The sequence below is a fragment of the Anopheles arabiensis genome, chromosome 2 (assembly GCF_016920715.1).
Source record: "Anopheles arabiensis isolate DONGOLA chromosome 2, AaraD3, whole genome shotgun sequence".
Taxonomy (NCBI): domain Eukaryota; kingdom Metazoa; phylum Arthropoda; class Insecta; order Diptera; family Culicidae; genus Anopheles; species Anopheles arabiensis.
In genome coordinates, this window is record NC_053517.1 from 11,695,956 (window position 1) to 11,719,877 (window position 23,922).

Here is a 23,922-nt window from a genome sequence, read left to right on the forward strand (position 1 = left end):
TCTAATCAAGCAGACAAACAAATAATAATCATCGGTCAACGACGCCAACAGCAGACACCACAGTATACACTTTGCACTTCGCCGATGCTTTGCACACAACACCAACATTAGTATGACGCGTACCGCAAGTGGGGCACGCAACGAGATGCCCCTTTGTTCGGCATGTAGCCCACACTCTGAGGCTCGCATGTGTGTTGCACACGGAAACTAGCAGCAGCAGCAGCAGTAGCAGTAGTAGCTGCGAGCTGCACAACCACCACCAATATAAGAGGCCCGGTGCAACGGTTCGAGTCAAGTCACTAATCTGTTCCTAGCCGAGCAACGACATCGTGCAATATTCGAAGCAATACTTTACGGGGTGTGTTACAATACCAAACCAAACAAAACCATCTGCAAAAGATGCCGTGCAAAACCTGCGTTGCCGGTAAGTAGTATCGCCGATAGCGGATCTTTCAGTTGTGCTGTGACCTGGGATGTTAACTAACCGAGGGAGCCTGTCTTTCATCACCACAGACTGTAAATGCACCAGCCCGAACTGCGGTGCCGGATGTGGCTGCGAGTCACGCTGCACCTGCCCGTGCAAGGATGGCGCTAAGGAAGGCTGCTGCAAGTAAATGCTAACCCACAGCACGAACCCCAGTACCAACCCAGCCGTTAAGCGCCGCCGGATTTCGGATCCTGCACAAAGTACGATCAAATTGGAACAGTAGTAGGCCACGTAGAGGTTCTTTTTCTTCTTTTAAGTACACTTTTCATTCCCACCAATTCCCTGGTACGCCTGCAGTCCCGTGCAGCGCTTTTAAAACTATGTAAACATGTAAACATTGTAAAGTGAGATTCAAAATATACATCTCTACGGTATGTTGGGAGAGTAGAAGTAAACAAAATGCTCCAAAAAATGCGTCACGCCTAACGAGATGGAAGCATCGCTTTCTGGGTTCACTGTTGTAGATAATGAGGTGTTAAAGATCGCAGATGATCCTCCGAGCAGCGTTTGGAATTGTTGGAAAAGTTTCATCCACCGAAATTGTCATCAGAGTTTGCCACGTGTCATAGTAAAGCTTTGTAATACGATATAGGTTGGCCCCGACGATGTATCGATCAAGTGGGAGGTCACTGCTTTGGCGGTAACGGTGGCTGCACCGGCATCGGTGGCAGCGGTGGCCACTGGATGTCGTTGAAGTTGTACGATGGGTACAGCGGTACGTACGGTTTGGTGCCAATCGCGTTGGTGTCCGTATCGTCGGTTATTACCACGGCCGCTGCATTCATCGCTTCCTCGTACGTTGGTGGAGCTGTAGAGAGGAAAGACAGAGAGAGAGAGATAAGACATCTTCTGGACATCTTTAACAACCGACGCTGCACGCGCACTTACGCAAATACTCCGGTGGAAGTGTCTGCTCACGCACCAAACCACTGGCGGAAGGTAGTGAGTTGCCAGATGAGTTGCCGAAGCTGAAGCCAGCCTGCTGCCCACTGCTCACACCGACAGCCGTCGCCTGCGGTACGGCAACCGTTGCCGGCTGCTGGAACATCAGCGGAATCGTACCGATAATGAGCGGTATCTCCAGCACCGGATCCGAACCGCAGCCTTGCACCCGCACCGTCATATGCAACCGGTACGCCACCGAGATGAGATTCTGATCGCCGCAGGTCGGTATGACCGTGGGCACCACCAGCCGCTGCTCGTACTGCTTCTGTGCCTCGGGCGCCACCCCGTCCCCGATGTGCTTCACGATCGTGTGCGTCTCGCGGCGCGTCTTGCTCGCCGGGTACTCCGCGTGGTACGTTATCTCCTGCAGCAGCTTCATGTTAACGCCCTCGATGATGCGCGACGACAGGTTGTGCAGATCGATCGTGAGCGGTATGGCCTGCCCGGGCACGTACCCCGTGAACGGTACGGTCACCTTCACGAACAGCGGTTTCGTGCGCCAGAAGCCGCAGCAGAACACGCGCGCATCTTCCATCCGGCTGGGCAACCGGATCGAGGGCGCCTGCAGGTTCAGATCGCGCGGCTGTACCACGGTAAAGCCGATCTTGTGCGTTATGTTAAACTTCCACGGCCGGTCCAACACGACCTGGGCCGTGTAGCGGCAGTGCCCGTACGTGCCCTCGAACGAGGTGGGCAGATGGGACGGCAGCTCGCACGCAAACTCGTAGATGTGCTCCCCGGCCGGCAGTTCTGTGGGCGTGCCTGTGTGGGATGGGGAGAAACGAAAGAGAAGGATTTGTTAATATTATTTTTTAATGTAAACTATGGGGGGTTCGCGAAACAAGGAGACCAAAAACAGAGCTCCATTTTCGTACCATTCTGTTGCGCACCAACGAGCACCTTCATCGACGACAGGTGGTCCCGTTTGGCGGTGTAGTAGACCGTACGGCGTTGCCTGCCCTGGCCCCGCTTCTCTGACCACTGTACATTGCTGTAGCCGACTATTCGCAGTGTGATTTCTAGATGAGAGCGAGAGAGAGTGAAAGTGAATAAATAAAATAAACAAAAATCGGGGTCCACTACAACACTGTACTCTGATCGATCATGTTTCCTGCAACCAATGTACAGGTTAAAGGTGGGAGCTCGGGATCAGACCTACCCGATTCCGACTCCGAAATCAATTCCGGAGCTGATTCCTATGCAGAAATCGATTCTGATTCCGTAGCCAATTCCGAAACCAATTCCGGAGCCGATTCCTTAGTCGAAATCAGCTCCGGAATCGGAATAGACCTAGGAATCGCAATTAGCTCCAGAAACGGAATCAGAATTGACATTAGAATTGGAATTAGCTCCGGGATGAAGAAGAATCAGTTCTTGAATTAAAATAAGAAGTTTCAGAATCTCCCATGAGTATTGATCGTTTACAAGTAAATAGGACTTCAATTGGGCTATCAATACGTAGCACAATTGGACCAAAATGCCTATTCTTATGGAGATGCCGAAACCGATTACAATTTTGAATCCGATTCTGATTTTGGAGCCAATTCCGATTCCAATTCTGGAACCGATTTAGATTCCGGAGCCGATCTATCCGGAATCGATTCCGACGAAAACTTCATTTTCCCATCACTAGAGTACAGATCGCGATATCAACATCACATCGCTTCCTTATGGTTGTGGTCTGTTTTTTTTTTTGCCGTGGACAAGAAGCTTTACAGAAGAAGGGACATCACACACACACACACACACACACACACACACACACACACACACACACACACACACACACTTCACCACACCATCGACGAAAAAGGGAAATCTGACGTAGAAAAGTAGAAAGGCTACCCGGCGGACCCTGAGATCGCCCTTGGAAAGAGACGGACCCTCGCCTTCACCACCGCGTATCGTATCGTACCATTGAACTTCTTCGCCTCGGTCAGCTTGATCTGGACGTGGCCCGTCAGTTGCTGCCCGCTAAGGTACGCTCCCTGCGTGCTGTTGGTAAAGCGGATGTCACAGTGCACTTTCATGATGCCGCTCGCCTTTGGTTTGAAGGGAGCAGTCTCCCTTCCCCTCCCCCTCTGACACGAAACCACAAAAACACGCACGAAACTCTCACAAAACCCTAGACAACGGCTGGCTGGCTGGCTACTACCACTACACTGCTCTCTATTATGATGTTCGCTCGTAACTGAACCGGCTCGGCGCGTTGATCGCGCCCTGAAGCTGCTCAGTATATTTGTTTCAGTGGTGGCGCTTTTTTTTTTGGTTAGGGGTGGTGGGAGCATGATGTCATACAGCCGAAGTGACCTTCTCACGAAACCATCACCACCACCCGCGGGTTGGCGTTGTCTGTGTACACGATGATGTCGGGTGCTGTGTTGGTGAAGCCGAGGCCCGGTGGCGTATTGGTGAAGCATAAACTGATTTCTCCCTTCGCGGGGCTATCACTGGGGCCGTTAGACGGGGAGGGATGAGGTAGGGGTGAGTTGCGTTTCGTTGCGGGTTGTGGTCTTCCCCCTCTTCAAAGAACACACACATGCACACACACACACACATACACTCGCGCAACATCAATTCGGGGCTAACGCTCTCTTCTCGCGATTAGCAAAACTGCCTTGAAGAATTCCGCTTCACGGAATGTTATGGCGTTCCCCTACCCACCCGCTCTCCCCAATAGTCCGACCGACTCGGTTTATGTGGTTCTTTTTTATTGGCGGGGTAACGATGATAGAGACAAAACAAAACAGCACACCCTAATTCAGATCGGCTCTCATCGTTCAGCCCCAAGGCCAAGCTTCATCTTCGATGCATTATGTTACGCGCGTCACAGACTTATCATTATCAATCCGAACAGTCGCCAATTCGGCATTAAATACCGATGGTAAAGTTTGATGTTTTTATGTTCTTTAACACGTAAATAAACAATCCGAACACCAGGATAAAAAGTACTTAAAACACTATATTACAATAACGATGTACAACGCAATAAAACTTTACATACAAAAAAACCTATACGCCCGCTAGTCTCTAATGCTCGCGCTCGCACCTCTTATCGCGGATGGCCTGCAGTGAAGTGTATGTCAACGGTCACCCCGAGGTCGTCGTCCCGACCTCGGTCCTCGGAAGGATCGCGATGGCTGCGCCCTTTAGCTGCACGTGGTTGTTGACAGCTCTAGCGTCTGAAAACCGTCGCACGTAGCGAGCGGCCCAGAGCACAATGTTGCGCAACTTTGATTCCGTCCACAACATCTCCCCCTGTTAATATAGCTGGTACTGGTCCAACCAACGTGAGGGTCTTATATTTCTAGAAGACCTACGTGGTACTTGTACCAGCTGTTCTTCTTCCTTGTGGTCATCTAGTTCATCTGTTGGAGACTCTTCAGGTGATGTAGGTGAACAGGAAGTGTAGACTGAACCCGAATTGGACGATGACGATGGCGAGGACGCAGACGATGTGATAGCAGACTCAGGCGGTATTGTAGACGATGGTGGAGTCGACGATGTCGATGGTGACAAACAACTCGGTGATGGAAGAGACGTTGTTGGAGCCAATGATAACGATAACGGTGGCGCCTGAACAGGTGATGGAGTGCACTGATCGTCAAGCAACGGTGGTGGCTCGTGCATTACATTCCATGAATCCAGAAATACATCCAGAGCTAAGGGTTTCGAAGAGCGGCTCTGCTGATGACGATTTCCGTTACGCCTACGCATTTGATTTACATGCCTTCGAAGTGTACGTTGATCACCGGTTACAACTTCATACATAACGTTGCCACATCTTCCGGTTATGACTGCTGGCTCCCATTTCCAAATGTTTCTGCTGTATGTCTTGACGTACACTAAATCTCCGCAGGACAACTCTCTCACCTTCTCAGGTACACTGTGTTTAAATGGATTTAAGGTAGGACGAAGCAGATCCAAAGTTGTTCGCATTTTACGACCTAACATGAGCTCAGCTGGTGATTTCTTTTCTTCTGTGGACGGATTTGAAGTCGATCGATAGGTTTGTAAAAATATGTCCAATGCCTCCGGAAGTGATGTATCTTCTGCACTAATCTTTTTCATCGATCTCTTGAACGTGTCTACAAACCTCTCAGCCTGGCCATTTGACTGAGGATGAATGCAAAAATCAGCAAAAATCTCGCTAGTAAACTGCGTGCCATTGTCACTTACAAGCGTGACTGGATTTCCAAAACGTGAAAATATTCCTCGTAGAATTGCTATAGTCGCCGATGCCGTAATGCTTGATGTTTTTACAATCTCTGGCCATTTTGAGTATGCATCCACGACAATTAAAAAATAGTCCCCTTCCAGAGGGCCAGCGTAATCGATATGCACACGCTGCCATGGTGATGAAGGTTTAGGCCAAGGAATAGGAGTTGAATGAGCAGGTGACTTTGAAACAGCTTGACACCTCTCACAAGAGGCTACGCATTCGCTTATGTCTTTATCGATGGATGGCCAATATACGTAGCTACGAGCTAACGATTTCATTCTTTGAATGCCAGGATGGCCACGATGGAACTGTCGGAGGCATCGTTCCTGAAGGCTGTTTGGAATTATGACTCTCTCGCCAAATAATAAACACTCATCCACTGCTGATAACGCTTCCCTTCTTGCATAAAAACTTGCTAATTCTCCTGTATAAATAGTATTATGTGGCCAACCGTTTTGTGTAAAATGTAGTACCTTTGATAAAATTGAATCTTTTCCCGTTTGTTTGGCTACTTCCGTAAAATTGATTGGTAGGGATGAGATGTTGCTGATGACTACTGATTTTACATCCTTCTCTAGCTCCAAATTGGCGATTATATAGTCTTCATCTGGCTTGCTGTGCTCGCTTATCAATCTTGATAGGATGTCGGCATTTCCAAATTTCTCCGTGGTTACATATTCGATTTCAAAATCGTACATTAAAAGCGTAAGGGCAAAACGCTGTAACCTGTTTGCAGTGTAAACAGGAATACCTTTCTTGTTTCCAAATATTCTTAGCAGAGGCCTGTGATCTGTCTGAAGACGGAAATGCCGACCAAATATCATCTTATGAAATTTGGTCACTGCGAAAATGATAGCTAGCCCTTCCCGGTCGATTTGACTGTATCTTTGCTCAGCTTTTGTAAGAGATCGTGATGCATGTTGTACAACCTTCATACTGCCATCAGAAAATTTGTGACTTAGAGTTGCTCCCAGACCAACGGAAGACGCATCAGCTGATACCACTATCTCAAGTCGCGGATCATAGTGGGTTAATAATAGGTTTGAAGACAATACTGACTTGAATTTTTCAAAAACTTTCTGGCATTCTGCAGTCCACGCAAATTCTCTCCCTTCTTTTAGTAGTGCATCCAGTGGGTACCGCAAATTTCGTAGATTTGGAATAAAGCGCTCATAATAATTGATTGCTCCGAGGAATGACCTTACTTCACTGACATCTGATGGTGCTGGCAAATTGGTTATAACTTTAACTTTTTCCGGATCTGGTCTGATGCCTTGATTATCGATTATGTGCCCTAGATACCGTATTTGCTTCTCATTAAAAAAACATTTTTCTACGCGAATTGTGAAACCATAATCTTGAATTCTAGCGAGCGTTTCATTTAAAATATCATCATGTTCTTTCTGATTCCTACCTCCGATAATGATATCATCCATGTAACTGGAAACTCCCCGCAATCCAATGAGCATTTTGTCCATCAACTGTTGAAAAGCCGCAGGAGCTACCTTGATGCCCGGTGGTAGTCGGTTGTAGGAGTAAAGCCCTTTATGCGTGTTGATGGTTAGAAACTTCCGACTCTGCTCAGCAATTTCGACCTGAAGGAAAGCATCCGATAAATCTATTTGTGTAAAATGAGTGCAATTACCTAGCCTGGCGAAAATATCTGCTGGTAGTGGAAGCGGGTACTCCTGGGGGTGCAAGGCTCCATTGAGACCGGTCGAGTAATCTCCGCAGATCCTTATCTGACCGTTTGCTTTCCGCACGACGACAATTGGTGCGGCCCAGTCAGAGAAATCGACCGGTGTGATGACTCCTAGCTTCTCCAGCCGGTCCAGTTCCTTGTCGACTGCATCCAGCATAGCGTACGCAACTGGACGTTTAGGGCAGAAAACTGGACGACACTTTTCTTTCAGCTGCAGAGTAACGTTTCCCTTTGTACATAGGCCCATGCCCTCTCCAAACAGCTTGGGATAACGTAGTCGTAGCTCCTTATTCGTTGATGATTGAATGGCGTTGCATATCTGGTCAACAGGCACTGACCATAAGGAAAAAGCCTCGATTAGGTCGGTTCCCAACAGCTTCAAGTCCGCTTGCGAAACATAAACCGTCTCGACACGCTGCTCTTCTTTGATGGTGATGTTGGCACTGAATTCGCCGATTATAGGCAACACTGCTCCCGATGCTGTTTTGGCATCGACTGTTGGCGGGGAAAGGGGGGGGTGCTCCGATTAGTTTCCAGGTATTTTTGCCAATGACTGATATGTCAGAAGCGGTGTCGAGCTGTAGCCGGAGGTGAATGCCATTGATGCTGAGAGGTACATACTTCCTTCTCTCCTGAACGCTGTGCACATTGACTGAGACCGTTCTAGTATTTGCTTGCTGACGATTGAAATTCGCTTGGTTATAGTTCCGACGATAATTGTTGTACGTTTTGCAAAATCCTTCTTTGTGGCCTATTCTTCCACAATCGGTACATTTGTGAGTACGGTACGTACAGTCTCGAGACCAGTGTAGTCCTCCACATAGCCAGCACGATCTGCTAGGGGGTTTCGAATCGTATGGCAGGTTGCTTCGATAATGCTGGAACTGTGTTTCCTTATGCTTCACTGCATAGACTTGTTCGGTGTTCTCTCTTTCGATCATTGCGCTGTCGTGTCTTAAGTTGATAATGCGTTGACATTCGGTTGTAATATGCTCCAGGGTGGTTTCAGGACGTTCCTCGATCCGCACTAACAGTCTTTGACGAATTTCCACATCCTTATCATCTTTCAACCCGCAAACAAATACAAGGCATTTAAGCTGTTCCTCCGTCAACTTGCCTAGCTCAAAGTTGACTACACCCCGGTTGACGCGACATGCGTACGCTAGATAATCTTCCGTCTTCCCCTTCACCGTATTTAAGCATTTGAACTAGGCATGGGCAAAACGATTCTTTTCACCGAACGCGAACGAACTAGTTCGCTCACCAAAAAGAACCGAACGCGAACGACGATTCTTTCGTTCTTTGTTTCATGAGGTTTGTATTCACAAAGAACGCTCGTTATCTTTTTCATTTACCCACCATAGACGCATACTGTAGCCAAAGAAGTACTCATTCTGCGGTTAAAACCAATCATTTAAAAACATTAAACACTCGGCTGTCTGGTCAACACAATCCATCGCAAAACCGACCAAAAACTAGCATGTAAAAAACTAATACGAGCAAAAATGTCTCCTGCATATATTGTACCCCATGCCTTATACACACTTAAGGATTCTATTTAAAAAAAACTACTTAAATATGGATCAACATGATGAGCGCAATCAATTCAGTTCAGTTCATTCGCGAACAATGACTAATCCGTTTGAACGGGCTCGATCTTTTGAATTGTATAGGTATAATTTCCATGCCAACAGAACACAGATCGAACACCAGTTCGAACGCGTTCGATGAATTCAGTTGTGTAGGTACGATTTACACACCAACAGAACACAGATCGAACACCAGTTCGAACGCGTTCGATGAATTCAGTTGTGTAGGTACGATTTATACACCAACAGAACACAGATCGAACACCAGTTCGAACGCGTTCGATGAATTCAGTTGTGTAGGTACGATTTACACACCAACAGAACACAGATCGAACACCAATTCGAACGCGTTCGATGAATTCAGTTGTGTAGGTACGATTTATACACCAACAGAACACAGATCGAACACCAATTCGAACGCGTTCGATGAATTCAGTTGTGTAGGTACGATTTATACACCAACAGAACACAGATCGAACACCAGTTCGAACGCGTTCGATGAATTCAGTTGTGTAGGTACGATTTCCACACCAACAGCACACGTATCGAACACTGCTGGACAAATTCGACGGCGTTCGAGGAATTGAGTTGTATGGGTACGATTTCAACACCAACAGGGTACATTTTGATCTCTGACGACCCGTTCGCACGGTGCGAGAATGAGGGAGAAAGCAATATGATTTTGCACGTTTTATTACCACATTTATGTGTGCCGTCGAACACTGAACGGAACGTTCGAACGCGTTCGGTGTAGTCAGTTTCTTCCAAAAGTCCTGGTCGTTCTTTTTGTTAAGAACCTCGTTCGTTCGTGCACTTTACCGAACTGTTCGAACGGTGCGATTCTCGTTCATTTTACACATGCCTAATTTGAACCGTCGATGTAACAGGGACTCCTTAGTTCCGAACAAATCTGTCAGCTTTGCGACCGTCTCTGGTAATGAAAAATCTCGTGAGAACTTTGGCAAGATAAAATTTACATACCGGTCATGTTCAAGAGTTCCTAGCTTGCGCATGAGAAGGCGCACTTTTGCTTCGTCGCTCAACCGGGCAGCATCTCTTTCGAACAGGTCCTCATAGCGGTTGTACCATGCGGCAAATGTCGTTCCAGCCTCAGCATCGTATTTAAATTCTTTAATGTGGCTGCACAACGAATCCAAGATTTGTTCCGGTGTTGTGGATGAACTTTGGCCTGACCCTTGCTGCTGCATTAACTGCGCCAAAATGTTCTGCTGCTGCGCCATTTGTTGCTGCATTAATTTCAAGATCTGCATCATCGACGAACTATCCATCGACACCGATGGCGGCGTTTGTAATGGAGGTTGCTGCACTGATGGTTCTCCAGAACCATTTTGTAGCTGGTGCGTCGGTTGCACATTAAAACCCGCACTAGAGCGCCTTTCTTCATCACCACTGGTATTCATTTTATAAATTATTTGCAGAGAGAGAAAAAAAAATTGTCCTCGACAGGAAAAAAAATAAAACCGAACTGTACACGAACTTTTCAATCAAGCTACTGAGCTTAGCTATCCTACTACACACGTTCTGATGATCCTTTTTATATACTTTTTTTTCTTTTACACTCACTGAATAGGTTTTTTTTTAAAATTATTAAACAATTTCACTGCACTGCGCGTTTTTTTTCAGTTAGAGAAGGAGCAGTTTTTTTTTTCTTTTTTTTTTACAACGCAGGTTCTACACACTGATGAGGAAAATACTTCTCGTTGCCACTTTTATGTTCTTTAACACGTAAATAAACAATCCGAACACCAGGATAAAAAGTACTTAAAACACTATATTACAATAACGATGTACAACGCAATAAAACTTTACATACAAAAAAACCTATACGCCCGCTAGTCTCTAATGCTCGCGCTCGCACCTCTTATCGCGGATGGCCTGCAGTGAAGTGTATGTCAACGGTCACCCCGAGGTCGTCGTCCCGACCTCGGTCCTCGGAAGGATCGCGATGGCTGCGCCCTTTAGCTGCACGTGGTTGTTGACAGCTCTAGCGTCTGAAAACCGTCGCACGTAGCGAGCGGCCCAGAGCACAATGTTGCGCAACTTTGATTCCGTCCACAACAGATGTTGAGATACATTGTAAAGATCCTTTCAATGCACACATCAAACCCTTCTGCAAATGAGTCACCCATGAAGGTTCCTCGCACGGTTGGCAATGCAAACCTTCATCCGACCCCTTACGGCAATGCAAACCTTCAACACGCTTCTCCGAAAATCTGCACACGAAAGCTGATTGCTGTTGCAATGTCCGCAGATGCACACTGCCCGCCCAAACTCCAAAACACACAGCAGCACCCCTGATGGCGTGTGGCGAAAGGCGTGCAAGCCAACCATTACCTCGATAGTCGATGTTGATGAAATGTGGGGCTTATCTTATCGAAACACCCATTAACAATTGAAAACAGGCCTCGTGGAAGGGAAGCCATCGCCCACCACCAGTCGCTAGTTAGATAAAGTGTTCCGTAGGGCTGCTTCGGATTCTGATAGGAGTTTCCCACCGGGACGATAGATGGGCAAACGGTCGTTTCAGTGCGATTAGAATCGTGTAGGAGTGTGGTGCAGATACCAGATCGTGCAGTGCTTTTCGGAGGCACTGGATCCAGTGGTACATTGTGTCCCAAACCACAGCAACAGCTACAGCATGCCGGAAGCGTCCCAGTGTCAGATACGGTTTGATAATAACCCGTGCGGGGTCTACTTCCCCGGCCAGTCCCTGTCCGGGTACGTGGAGCTGCGCGTTCTGGAAGCGTTCAAAGTAAAAGGTAAGGACGGTGGTACTACTGGCTGGAAGTAAAACCAAAAAAATACCCAACATGAGTCACACACGCCGTGTACGCGCATTTGCAGGTGTCAGCCTGCAAATCAAAGGATTCGCCGAGGTGAAGTGGTCGGAGAGCAGCGGTACGGGCAAATCCCGGCGCACCGTGCACTACCACGGCCGGCAAGACTACATCAACACGGTCACGTACCTGCAGGGGTCACCGGAGGGCAACCCGTTCGATATTGCGCCCGGTACGCACACGTACCGATTCGGCTGCCTGCTGCCCCCCAACCTGCCCACCTCGTTCGAGGGCCAGCACGGGCACATACGGTACACGGTGCGGGTGGTGCTGCACCGCCCGTGGAAGGTGGACCCGACGTACAAGGTCGGCTTTACCGTGCTACGGCACGTGAATCTTAACGAGAATGCGCTCACGCTCGGGATGCCCTGCAAGCTGGAGCTGCAGAAGGTGTTCTGCTGCGGGCCGTGCGCCTCGGACCCGCTCCACATCTCGGCCCAGCTACCGATCGGTGGGTACGTGCCCGGGCAAACGATTGCGGTGCGCATCGAGGCCACCAACCGGAGCAAGAAGCGGGTGAGCGAGTTCAGCACCAAGCTGCTGAAGAACGTGTGCTACATCAGCCAGACACCGTACAGCCGGGTGAAGCTCGAGCCGGAGGTGGTGGCGGAGGTGCGCTGTCCGGGGGTGGCGGCCGGCGAGCAGGGCACCTGGGATCAGTATCTGGCCATACCGGCCCTACCCTCCACCAGCAACCAGTGCCAGGTGCTGACGCTTGGGTATGAGGTCGAGGTGGAGGGCAAGATACCCGGCCCGAACATTAATCCGCGCGTTCGCATTCCGATAACGCTCGGCACGGTGCCGTTAGCGGCGCACGCCATCCCCAGGATGGAGATGAACTATCGGCTAGAAGCGCACCCCGTACCGGAGGCAACCGTGCCAGCCCCCGTCCCCGCCGTACAGGAACCATCGGCACCGCCAGTACCGTACGATCAGCTCAAGCCCGTCACCCAAGTCACCGGAAGCGTACCCAACGATCAGCTACGTAAGGAGCGGCGCGCACGGTTGCGCATTTGGCAGCAACTGCCACCATGCCCCCCCACCGGTTAGCAAACCGAAATTAACGCAATCCGATTGTTTATCTATTTTTGGTTTCCAAAATAGCACCACCGACGTACGAGGAGGCGGTAGGATCCACGCCGGCCAACATACTGGAGGAAGGGGAGGAGAACACGGGCAGCAATAATTTCACACCACAGTACATGGTGTACCGTTTCGGCGAGTAAAACCCCGGTGAGCCCGGATGGAGCATGATTCAGCGTTGAAATACTTGAAACACTTACCAATCCACTAGGCAGCAAAACGCACGCGGGATGAGTACCCTATGGCCGTTGCACAATTAGGATAAGTATCGTCTTTTTTTCTATTTTCCGTTAATAAACGTATTGCAATAAGCAAACACTGCCGTGATTGATTGAAAGACAGCTCTCGACAATTGATTGGTGCAGCAGTCCCCTTTTAAGCAATGCTGGCCCTAGTGCCAAGTCTACTAAGTCTGCTCTCTAAACGAGGTAACGAGGATGGTATGCCTACTTTTTTGCGTAAAATGTGAAACCCGAAACTGGCAACACTGCCACTACCTGTCAGCCCTACTAGCAATGAGAATGAAAAAATGTATGACTTTCAGGCGAGGGGCATGTAGAAGCATGGGGAGACGGTTGGAAATTCGCGGAATTGCTCGGAGGCGCGAGCGTGTTTTGGTTTCTACACAGTTTTTGCACTCACACAATTACACATGTGTGAATGTGTGCGTTCACTTTCAGCCTGCGCGCTCAGTTTGGTTTTCTCGCAGCGGCATGCGGGTATCGGTGTCTCGCTCGCACTAGTGCAGCGAGTGTTCCTCTGTGCGCTCCCCTTCTTGCCACCACACGAAATCGTCAGTTCAGCTCAAGCGTTCGCCGTGAAAGGCTGCGCGCGTGTTAGCCTAAGTCCCGGGCGATCGATGTTTCGCTAAGTGTTGAAGTGTTGTGCACATTGAAATGAAGCTGCGCTTATTTGTTATCATTTATCCTAAATGTGTGATTTGCGTTGCTTCATTTTAATATTTGTTTGCTGTATTGAACATCAACAACGGTATTCATGCAGTTAGGCGACTATTTTAAATACGGCGATTTTTTTTATATAAATAATGTGTGTGATTTTGTGGCAAGATTGTGTGAAGCTATGTGTGAAAATGCCCCTTTATTTGCAATAAAAGTGATAAAATATAAACCAAGTTTGATGTGTTCAAGTTTTTGTTTTGATTCGGGTGCACCAAGTCCGAATGAAGGGAAGCGCACAGCGCGCTACGAAAGAAACGAGCGGGAGGGGTGTCAGTCCAGCGCAGCGCAATTCGCTGGAATCAAGTGGGAGGGGGTACCAGTTCAGCGCTGCGCAAGCCGAAAGAAACGGGAAGGAAGGGGTATGAGGAAAATACGATGAAACAGCGCGAGCGAGCGTTCTTTACAGCGAGAGCGCCTCGTGTATTTTAAAGGCAAGCAAGAGAGCGCATTCTCTCCGTGGTAGCGCTCCATTCGCCATTTTTAATTTCGAGCCCAAAACAACGGACTTTGGATCCGACTTCGGGCCGGACCCCCACCGCGTGTTTCTACCTACCCCTCGCCTGAAAATTTCGTTCTCTTTGTCTGTCGGGAAAACTCCAACAGGAGAGATCCCGAACGCGGCGAGCGCGAGAGCAAATGCTCTCAATTTTTCACCCAAAAGAGCCAAACAAACATCTCATCCACCAGTGCTGCTGCTGCTGCTGCTGTTTGCGTCAAATGCACGAAACACGACCACCCGACAGACAAAGAGAACGAAATTTTCAGGCGAGGGGTAGGTAGAAACACGCGGTGGGGGTCCGGCCCGAAGTCGGATCCAAAGTCCGTTGTTTTGGGCTCGAAATTAAAAATGGCGAATGGAGCGCTACCACGGAGAGAATGCGCTCTCTTGCTTGCCTTTAAAATACACGAGGCGCTCTCGCTGTAAAGAACGCTCGCTCGCGCTGTTTCATCGTATTTTCCTCATACCCCTTCCTTCCCGTTTCTTTCGGCTTGCGCAGCGCTGAACTGGTACCCCCTCCCACTTGATTCCAGCGAATTGCGCTGCGCTGGACTGACACCCCTCCCGCTCGTTTCTTTCGTAGCGCGCTGTGCGCTTCCCTTCATTCGGACTTGGTGCACCCGAATCAAAACAAAAACTTGAACACATCAAACTTGGTTTATATTTTATCACTTTTATTGCAAATAAAGGGGCATTTTCACACATAGCTTCACACAATCTTGCCACAAAATCACACACATTATTTATATAAAAAAAATCGCCGTATTTAAAATAGTCGCCTAACTGCATGAATACCGTTGTTGATGTTCAATACAGCAAACAAATATTAAAATGAAGCAACGCAAATCACACATTTAGGATAAATGATAACAAATAAGCGCAGCTTCATTTCAATGTGCACAACACTTCAACACTTAGCGAAACATCGATCGCCCGGGACTTAGGCTAACACGCGCGCAGCCTTTCACGGCGAACGCTTGAGCTGAACTGACGATTTCGTGTGGTGGCAAGAAGGGGAGCGCACAGAGGAACACTCGCTGCACTAGTGCGAGCGAGACACCGATACCCGCATGCCGCTGCGAGAAAACCAAACTGAGCGCGCAGGCTGAAAGTGAACGCACACATTCACACATGTGTAATTGTGTGAGTGCAAAAACTGTGTAGAAACCAAAACACGCTCGCGCCTCCGAGCAATTCCGCGAATTTCCAACCGTCTCCCCATGCTTCTACATGCCCCTCGCCTGAAAGTCATACATTTTTTCATTCTCATTGCTAGTAGGGCACGAACACAACACTACCCCGAGGCAATCATAGCACGCGACGCCCCAAAAATCCAAAACATCCTTGTGCGATTTACGTCAAACGCAGCTTACAGGACATAAACACACACACACAGACACGCATCAACGGTATCGCATTTCCAAAAAACCCCACCCGGTTTTCCGGAGCCACCACCCCGGGTTTGGGCATCGGACGCATAGTTTTTGGCAAACGGAGGTTTAGTGTGCGTGTGTTTGGAAAGAAAAGCGTAACCGCACACGATGGCGGCGTCCCAAGGACGAAGGTTCCGCGGTAGCGCCTCTATTTCGTACAACCTGTTTCAAGTGTTTTAAGCCCGGAGTGTTCGGTGTTTGATAGTGGGTGCGTGAAAAGGCGCACCCGTTGCAAAAAAAAAAACCGAAACCCATATCTTAGCAAGTGTCTATAGGACGGTTTTTGTTATTTAGCTAAACGGTGAACAGTTCCTAGTTGTTGTTTTTTTACTAGCACGAACGATACAGCTACGGCATTGAGACGTCTCATCTAGCGCTGATGCAAGTTGTGAAGTGGTGAAGTTGTGAGCCGCTGGAGTTGTGAAAGAATTCTAAGCTTCATCTTCATGCCGTGATAGGAATTCGATCGGTGAGACACCATCGATGATTCAATGGTTTGCTAATCGATTCTAGCGAAGGCTCCACCCGCCTACTTAGACCATACGAGTGTGACGCATCGAGGCTATGAAGCGCACCGTGTGACACGTGTGGTAAAAAAGAAAAAGAAATGCCCGACCCCGAGTGCCACATACGGTTCGATAACAACCCGTACGGCGTGTACCTTGCCGGGCAGACTCTCGCCGGCCAGGTGGAGCTCCGTTTGACAGAAATACTCAGTGTCATTGGTACGTTTTGGGTGGTTTTACGGGGTGGTATCGTTTCGCCTTGCTGGGCATGCTTGAAACTCTATTTGGATTAATTCTTTTTTTTTGTAGGAATCTCTCTGCGGCTGGATGGGCTGACCGAAGTCGAATGGTCGGAGGTCATCGAGACGGCCACCGGCCATCAGCCAAGCGGCAGCCGCAAGACGGCCCGCTACCACGGCCAACAGACGCTGCTCAACTCCACCAGCTTCCTGTGCGGCTCGTCCGTCGGACCGGTGCGGGACCTTGCCATCGGAACGCATACGTATCATTTCTCCTGCGAGCTTCCTGCCCACCTGCCGACCTCGTTCGAGGGCTACCATGCACGGATCCGGTACACGGCGAAGGTGTCGGTGCACCGGACCAAGGCACGGGTCGACCCGATCGGGCAGGCCAGCTTCACCGTGCTGCGGCACCTGAACCTGAACGAGCACGGCGAGGTGCTGCTGCTGCCCGCCAAGAGCGAGCTGACGAAGGTGTTCTGCTGCGGACCGTGCTCGTCCGAACCACTATACATATCGGCCCAGATAGCCCGCTGCGGCTACATCCCGGGCCAAACGATTGTGATGAAGATAGATGCGGTCAACCGAAGCCGCACGACCGTGACCGAGTTTCGCGTGAAGCTCGTGCAGAAGCTGTGCTACTCGAGCCAGCAGCCGGCGGTGGAAACGCGCACTGACGCACTGGTCGTGGCCGAGTCGCGCTGTTCCGGCGTTACCTCGGGCGAGGTGGTGAAGCATCAGCAAAATTTGCTTATCCCGGCCGTGCCACCGACCTACACGGACGGTGCGCCCCTCTTCAGCGTCAACTACGAGCTGGAGGTGGAGGCACGGGTAACGGGGCCAAACATTAGCCCGCGGCTGGCGATGCCCATCACGATCGGCACGATAGCGCTGGAGCAGGCGGTGCCGAAGGAGAAGCTGAAGCCACTGACGAAACCACCGTGGGATCCGTTCAGTAAGTTTTGACACTAGGAAATCGAGTCCCGAAATTGGTGCCGGCATCTTATGCTAATCGTGATTCTTCCTTCCATACCAGGTCCCCAGCACTACACGGACATAATCGGCACTCGGATACCGATCGGCCATGCCGTCCGCCGTTCGCAGGCAGGCCTGGAGGAACAACTGCCGAACGGTTCGAACAACGTGCGACTCCACTACATCGTGCACCGGAACGGTGGCGAACTTCCGCCATGAAAACTGAGGTTTGAGCAAACCGACACCAGACGACAACCGGCGGCAGTGAGCCGGGAAGAAAGGGAAAGAAGATTGTTGTTAAATTCAGGTTGCTTGCTATTTACACACTCAATTAGGTGTTAATTACGGGTTTTTTTTTTAAGTTTTTCAATCGAGGATCGAAACAGAACGAAAAAGAGAGTACAAAGTCAAACGAAACGGCGCAAAAAGCTAAATCAAATGAAAAAAAACACGCACATGTCACAGGAGAATTTGCACCCACACTGCCTCTTGCCGCTTTTGGCATGCCTCAGCAAACGCTTACGAAATGATATACAAACAAAAAAACACACAAATGCACGCACATAAATCGATCAGCACACATCTCGTGCGAGCCACGGCGTGTGCCTTGGATCGATTGCTTTAGGTTTTTAACAGATTAATATCAAACGCGCGCTAATAAATAGCCAAACTATTGCTTATTGTAATGTGGCGCGCACAGGAGCGCTTGCAACTCTCCCGGCAGAATTAAATTACATCTACTACACCGCGCTCCAATGTATGTATGTATGTATGTATGCTGTTTGTACGCTTTTCCCTGGTGGCTATTATTGTACGTCTTTTTACTACTCGCCCAATTTTAAAACTACTACCGTAACGCTGGGAAGGCGAGCGTGTCTGTGGCGCTAACCTTACGTGCGCGCTTTGCTGTCGAAAACAACAAAAAAAAAACGAACTCAGAAGCGAATAACCTCCGCTAAACTACCTCAAGTGCCATTGAGATTTGTTGCAAATATACATAATTATGTGAACAACATGCTGCTAGCTCTGGAAGAAACGGTGTTTGCTTAATTATGATCTTTTTGTAAAGAAAAGCCGCGTACATCCGAATGCCTGAGGAACTTCTCCATCTTTTAGATTGCACTAAAAGACTATCTAAAACACTAAAAACAATACCAAATTATTGGACATCATTTTCATATTTTTTTAAGTCCAATTTTCTTTTCATAGATCGTTGGGTTCTGTCCTATGTGGGGGAAAACGGTCGGTACGCGGATCAAACCACGACCGGCAGAAACCACGACTGGCAATTGGGAAACAAACCAAGAACAATAACACCACGATCATTTTCCAAGAAAATCAAACATAAAAACGTACTAAAGGTAATAAAATTCATCTAATCGATGCATTATTGCCAAGGTTAGCAATTTAAAAACCCACTCTATCTGGCAACATTGGACAGGTTGCTGTACCGTTCTCTTACTCACACAACCAAACAAAGCAAAATATCTCACACATACGCACACCGGCACATTCGCCGCTCTTCTTGATCGCTCTCATGCGTGCGTTCGGTAAGCGAGAGAGACGGAGAGCGAGAGCAAAACCCCCATGTCAATACACGAAGTCACGCAACCGGCGAGCGGTCGGACAGTTTCATCCGCGCTTGTTTGGTATTGCAGACGGACGGCAGCACTCGCCAAATTCGAAAACGGGTTCCGTGCACACAGTGTGTCCGTGTGTGTGTGTGTGCCTTCTGGCTGGGTCTTTTCTGAACTCCCCGGTGCCGAAACGACGGACCGAGCGGGTCACACTGAAGTTATTCTTCCGTGTCTCTTGGTGTACCTACCGACGCTGGGCTGGGTTGCTTTGATTCCCGCTTGGAAACGTGGCAAATACGGTGATTTTTGTGTGTGCAATTAAAGTGACGTCCACAAACCTAGTGTGTGTCCGTGTGTGTGTGCATGTGAACATTGCGTAGGTGGTAAATATCTATTCCCTTAGGACGGCAGCATAAAACGTAAGGACCACCACCGACCCACCAACAACACAGCGGAAGGATGGGGCTGAAGGATTGCACGATTGAGTTGGATAATCCGTACAACACGTACTATGCCGGCCAGACCGTGAATGGTCGTGTTACGTTTACGTTCGATTCGCCGAAAAAAATACGGGGTAAGTATGCTATGCACACCCTCCTCCACACCCGGGGCAGTGATAACAACATATGGTAGTGTCTCGGCAGTGGTATAGGTCGGCCCGCACGGGGCGGGTTGTCTCCGAGAAAAGCCATCAAAGTGATGATAACCTCCCCCGGTTTTCGGCTAAATATGCACGCGGGCATCTACAAATTGCGATGACATCATCTGTCAAAAAATGCTGTCGGCTGCGATTAAGGACCACCGCAGTGACGCCAGCAATGGGTGAGGGCAACCCAAAAAAGGGACAGAAAGTTGGCTGGCGGTTGTAACAAATCCATCACCATGCCCGACACACGCTGATGTCTCAATTGCGATTCCTCAGTGACAAACAGTTGGCAATGGGATATCTAAGTAGGCAAGATTAACACACAGACACAAGCACACTCTGGGTGACGATGGCTGCTTAATCATGCTCTTAACCCTGCAGTGCAGTGCACAACAGTACCCCCGTACACATCACACAAACACACTCCTCCCAATTACTTCAGCGCATTGGAATGCGTACGATCTTTGTGCGTTTGGTTGGGGCGCGATTGCTTCTGCTTAAACGCTCCGATTGGCCTTTGTTGAACCTAATCATGTGACTTCCAAAAATACTATACCAAGCTATGCTGGAGTAGTGTATTCTTTTTTTTTATGTATGCGTACCTCCTCTATTGGGTAGAATGATCTGGCGCACCCGAAACAGAACTAGCACAGCTCTAGCGCCTGCCACTTAGTATGTACATGTGTGTGGACAGAGCGCGTGTGTACATGGTCCCCTTTTCTCCCGGCCCTTCCCTTCAGCAAACTGGTTGTGAAAAGATGCTGCGGAAAAGCGTGAGCATGTTTATTTTTATATGCGGTTGTATGGGGCCGCTTCCATTGCCTGTCGGATTTTAACGCGTTTCACATGCTCGGCCGCGTGTGGGGTATACTTTCGAATCTTTTGCCGAACCAGAATAAGGAAGCATAGAGTAGGTATTAGAAGTTTCGTTTTACAAAAAAAGAAATGGAGCAAATGAAGAGGCAAAAAATATTACGAAATTACTTTTACACTAACACCCTTTAATTTTTCACTGCATAATGATTGGAGCGGTTCCGTTATTAATATTAAACTTTTAACTGATTCTACCTGAAGTATGCTTACCTTGGGGGCACTTCCGTATCGTGTGTTTCGTCAACATGTTTTGACGGCTGCACTACTGGCACTTCCTGATGATGGTTTTATTTCAACTGCATTCCAAACCTTCTGAATTCGAATGGCCACACGGTCGTCACGGTGGCGGAAGTAGCGTTTGAAAATGATGAAAATTTCGTTTCCTTATCACATGTCGTTCCATATTGTTTACGAGCTGGCACTTTGTCGAAACTGGCACAGTATGAAAACGATAGCAAAGCAATTCGACTAACAGCAACCGTGAAATTGTTTGCGCGCTACTGTTTGCTAGCTCCAGAGCCTCCTTAGTTAATTGTTCTCCTCCTTTCCCTCAGCGAAACAAAACAAACACTCAATGCTAATGTGGCCATTTCGTTCGATTTGCAGGCATTGTAATAAAGTTCGCCGGCGAAGCGGAAACCAAATGGAGCGAAACGGAGACGAAAACCGATCCGAACGGCAAGCAGTACGAGTCGACGACGAACCTGACCGGGCAGGAGGAATACTTCCAGATACAGTACTACCTGCTCGGTGGCAAGAATGCGGCCGAATCGGAACTGCCGGCGGGGATGCACACCTACCCGTTTACCTGTGCCCTGCCGCCAACGCTACCGTCGTCGTTCGAGGGTGAATGGGGTTTCGTGCGCTACACCGTCAAGGTGACGCTCGATCGGCCGTGGAAGTTCGACCAGGACATCAAGATGGCATTCACCGTGATTTCGCCAGTCGATCTGAACTTGAATCCGCGCGTCAAAGACCCGTTCAAGCTGGAGCTGGAGAAAAAGTTCTGCTGCTTCTGCTGCGCGTCCGGCCCGCTAAGCTTGATCGTGCACGTACCCGTGACCGGATTCGTTTCCGGCCAGTCCGTCCCGGTGACGATCGAGTGTGACAATGCGAGCAACGTGGGGGTGGAGAAGATCACGATCAATCTGCGCAAGCTGCTGGCCTTCCACGTGCACACGCCGCGGCGCGAAACAAAGCGCAAGAAGGAGCTGGTCACCACCATTTCGATGGGGCCGGTCGAGGCCGGCAACAGCCAGACGTGGCAACAGTTTCTGCAGATACCGCCGCTACCGCCATCGAATCTGGTCAACTGCGGTATCATTGATGTCGATTACGATATCAAAGTGGTTGCGGAAGCGTCCGGCATGCATGCCAACCTGGACGGTAACATACCGATCGTGCTCGGTACGGTACCGCTCGAGTCGTTCCAGGCACCGCCACCCTACACCGATAATCCGCCGGTGTCGAGCGACATCATTGCGACCGAAACGGATCCGTCCATGCTGCCGACGCAACCCGTCAGTCCGGCCAGTCCGCCGAGCAATGGGGCGGGCGGTGCGCTCGGATGGAACGTGGGCGACAACAAAGCCTACCCGAACATACGTAAGTGTGGGAGAGGGTTTTGCAGAATCGAATCGAATCGAATCCAACGGTTAACCCGGTACGGTATCTCTCTTTGGTTTCAGCTCCACCAACGTTCGCCGAAACTTCGTACAAGGCGCCAACCATTTCGGGCAAAAATGACTCCGAGTTCACGCGCATCGTTGGCGGGATCGAGTACGCGCCCCGGTATCCGACGTACGCGTTTACACCATCGGCTCCACCACCACCACCCAATTATTGATAAACCGGGACAATCCAGTGCGGTCCATCGTATGGTGCCTCGTTTCTTTTTGCACACCAATTTTCACCCTCGAATAGTTGACATCTTTTGCGTACTCATTAAGAGTACGCAGATGTTTATAATATAAATATGGATTCCCTTTTTGAGTTTATATAAAGCACTTTCGATCACAAATATATTGATAAACTGATCGGGAGAGATATTTCCTGCCGGGAATGCACTTTTGTAACTATTTTCCACGTGCGCACAAAATATGCATGCGCTTCTCATTCGCACGCAATCATTTTACACTTCCTGCTATCTCTTTCATATTATGCTATACTTACACAAACACTCGCTTTTGGTCGATCGTTAACCATACAGTGTAAGCGCAATTGTATTGCTACTGTTGTTATAAACATTAAGCTTGCTGCTTCCTTTTTATTAGCCTGTACCGCGCAAGGCCAAAGGCCATTATAATGCAACATGTAGTGTAAGAAATATACAAAACAAAAAGAACATTATAAACTAGTTGGGCAACGTTATAGCTCAGCACACATTTGAACAGTGCAAACTTATTGCACATACTTTTCGGTTTCTATAAATATACTTTGCAGAATGTAATCCTAGTTATTGTGGAAAACTACATCACATATAAGCCCATATTCTTAGGACACATCCGTCACAATCGTTATAAGTCAGTTCTAAAGGTTCTTAGTAATTTTGCAAAAAAAAAACTATCTATCCAACAATTACTTCAGTAAACCAGTAAACCAAGAAGAAGATGTAATGTTGAACGGGATTAAAGCGTGGCCGACACATACACAACAAACCTAGACGTATTAGAATGCAGTTGCCAAAACGAGAATGAGTTCCAGACAGGGCAGGGCAGTATGAAATACTGATAAAGCTACTAAACAGCGAAACAATGAAATACGATACCGTTCACAGCAACAGTGCCTACAAGTTTTATATTAGCTACGCGTGTGAGCACTCGGGAAGCTCAGGAACCATACAAACAACCTCAACTGAAAAGCATAGGACTGGTACGAAGTAACTACACATGTTTCGGCATTTACCGAACAAACTGTCACAATCGAAAGACTGGTTGGATTCTGTCTACGGCGTGAGAATTATACATCTTCCAAACTTGTTTTAATGAATTGCCAGAAATTGTAGGATGCGACAAAGTGATGTTAAAAAAATTGCATCTTTTAAAAGCGCGCCAAAAAAAAAATCACAGGTGCTGGAAGAAGGCGCGACAGCGATTGATAGTGGCTTCTTGAAAAATTTAATGGGGTTCTCTTCTTTGAAATACAATCACAGCTTCAAACAATATTTATGAACGTTTCTGCAAACGAAACATTATTCGATCAAAATCACACTTATTCGAAGGAAGAAAAAAAACACTATATGTAACGAACTGTGTGATGTGTAATAAAATGAAATGACCTATACAACTTTCGTTCTAATAGTTTTCTCAATATTTTCTATACCTTATTTT

At 48.5% G+C, this 23,922-nt stretch overlaps 4 protein-coding genes across 9 annotated transcripts; 3 read left to right on the plus strand and 1 right to left on the minus strand.

The window, feature by feature from the left end:
• Positions 1-710: 710 nt before the first annotated feature.
• On the minus strand, positions 711-21,002 carry LOC120903107 (uncharacterized protein K02A2.6-like). 5 transcript variants are annotated; one of them, XM_040312357.1, is made up of 4 exons: positions 20,804-21,002; positions 2,308-2,451; positions 1,376-2,194; positions 711-1,295 (listed from the first exon to the last, which is right to left on the minus strand). In XM_040312357.1, the coding sequence occupies exons 1-4, from the start codon at positions 20,838-20,840 to the stop codon at positions 1,114-1,116; spliced, it is 1,182 nt and encodes a 393-aa protein (XP_040168291.1). In that variant the 5' UTR covers positions 20,841-21,002; the 3' UTR covers positions 711-1,113. The 5 variants fall into 5 exon arrangements, with proteins under 5 accessions (XP_040168291.1, XP_040168300.1, XP_040168275.1 ...); XM_040312366.1 differs by lacking the exon at positions 20,804-21,002 and adding an exon at positions 9,927-11,372; XM_040312341.1 differs by lacking the exon at positions 20,804-21,002 and adding an exon at positions 7,069-8,916.
• Positions 11,455-13,204, plus strand: LOC120903254 (arrestin domain-containing protein 3-like). The gene is made up of 3 exons (XM_040312557.1): positions 11,455-11,725; positions 11,811-12,788; positions 12,908-13,204. Exons 1-3 carry the CDS (start codon positions 11,605-11,607, stop codon positions 13,027-13,029), a joined length of 1,221 nt encoding a protein of 406 aa, XP_040168491.1. The 5' UTR covers positions 11,455-11,604; the 3' UTR covers positions 13,030-13,204.
• On the plus strand, positions 15,632-18,529 carry LOC120903280 (arrestin domain-containing protein 3-like). Its single transcript, XM_040312597.1, has 3 exons — positions 15,632-16,502; positions 16,593-17,477; positions 17,559-18,529. The coding sequence occupies exons 1-3, from the start codon at positions 16,385-16,387 to the stop codon at positions 17,714-17,716; spliced, it is 1,161 nt and encodes a 386-aa protein (XP_040168531.1). The 5' UTR covers positions 15,632-16,384; the 3' UTR covers positions 17,717-18,529.
• Positions 19,112-23,875, plus strand: LOC120903243 (arrestin domain-containing protein 3-like). Of its 2 annotated transcripts, XM_040312545.1 has the most exons (4): positions 19,112-19,373; positions 19,478-19,648; positions 21,200-22,198; positions 22,282-23,875. In XM_040312545.1, the coding sequence occupies exons 2-4, from the start codon at positions 19,534-19,536 to the stop codon at positions 22,437-22,439; spliced, it is 1,272 nt and encodes a 423-aa protein (XP_040168479.1). In that variant the 5' UTR covers positions 19,112-19,373; positions 19,478-19,533; the 3' UTR covers positions 22,440-23,875. The 2 variants fall into 2 exon arrangements, with proteins under 2 accessions (XP_040168479.1, XP_040168469.1); XM_040312535.1 differs by having other exon boundaries at positions 19,112-19,648.
• The last annotated feature ends 47 nt before the right edge of the window (positions 23,876-23,922 follow it).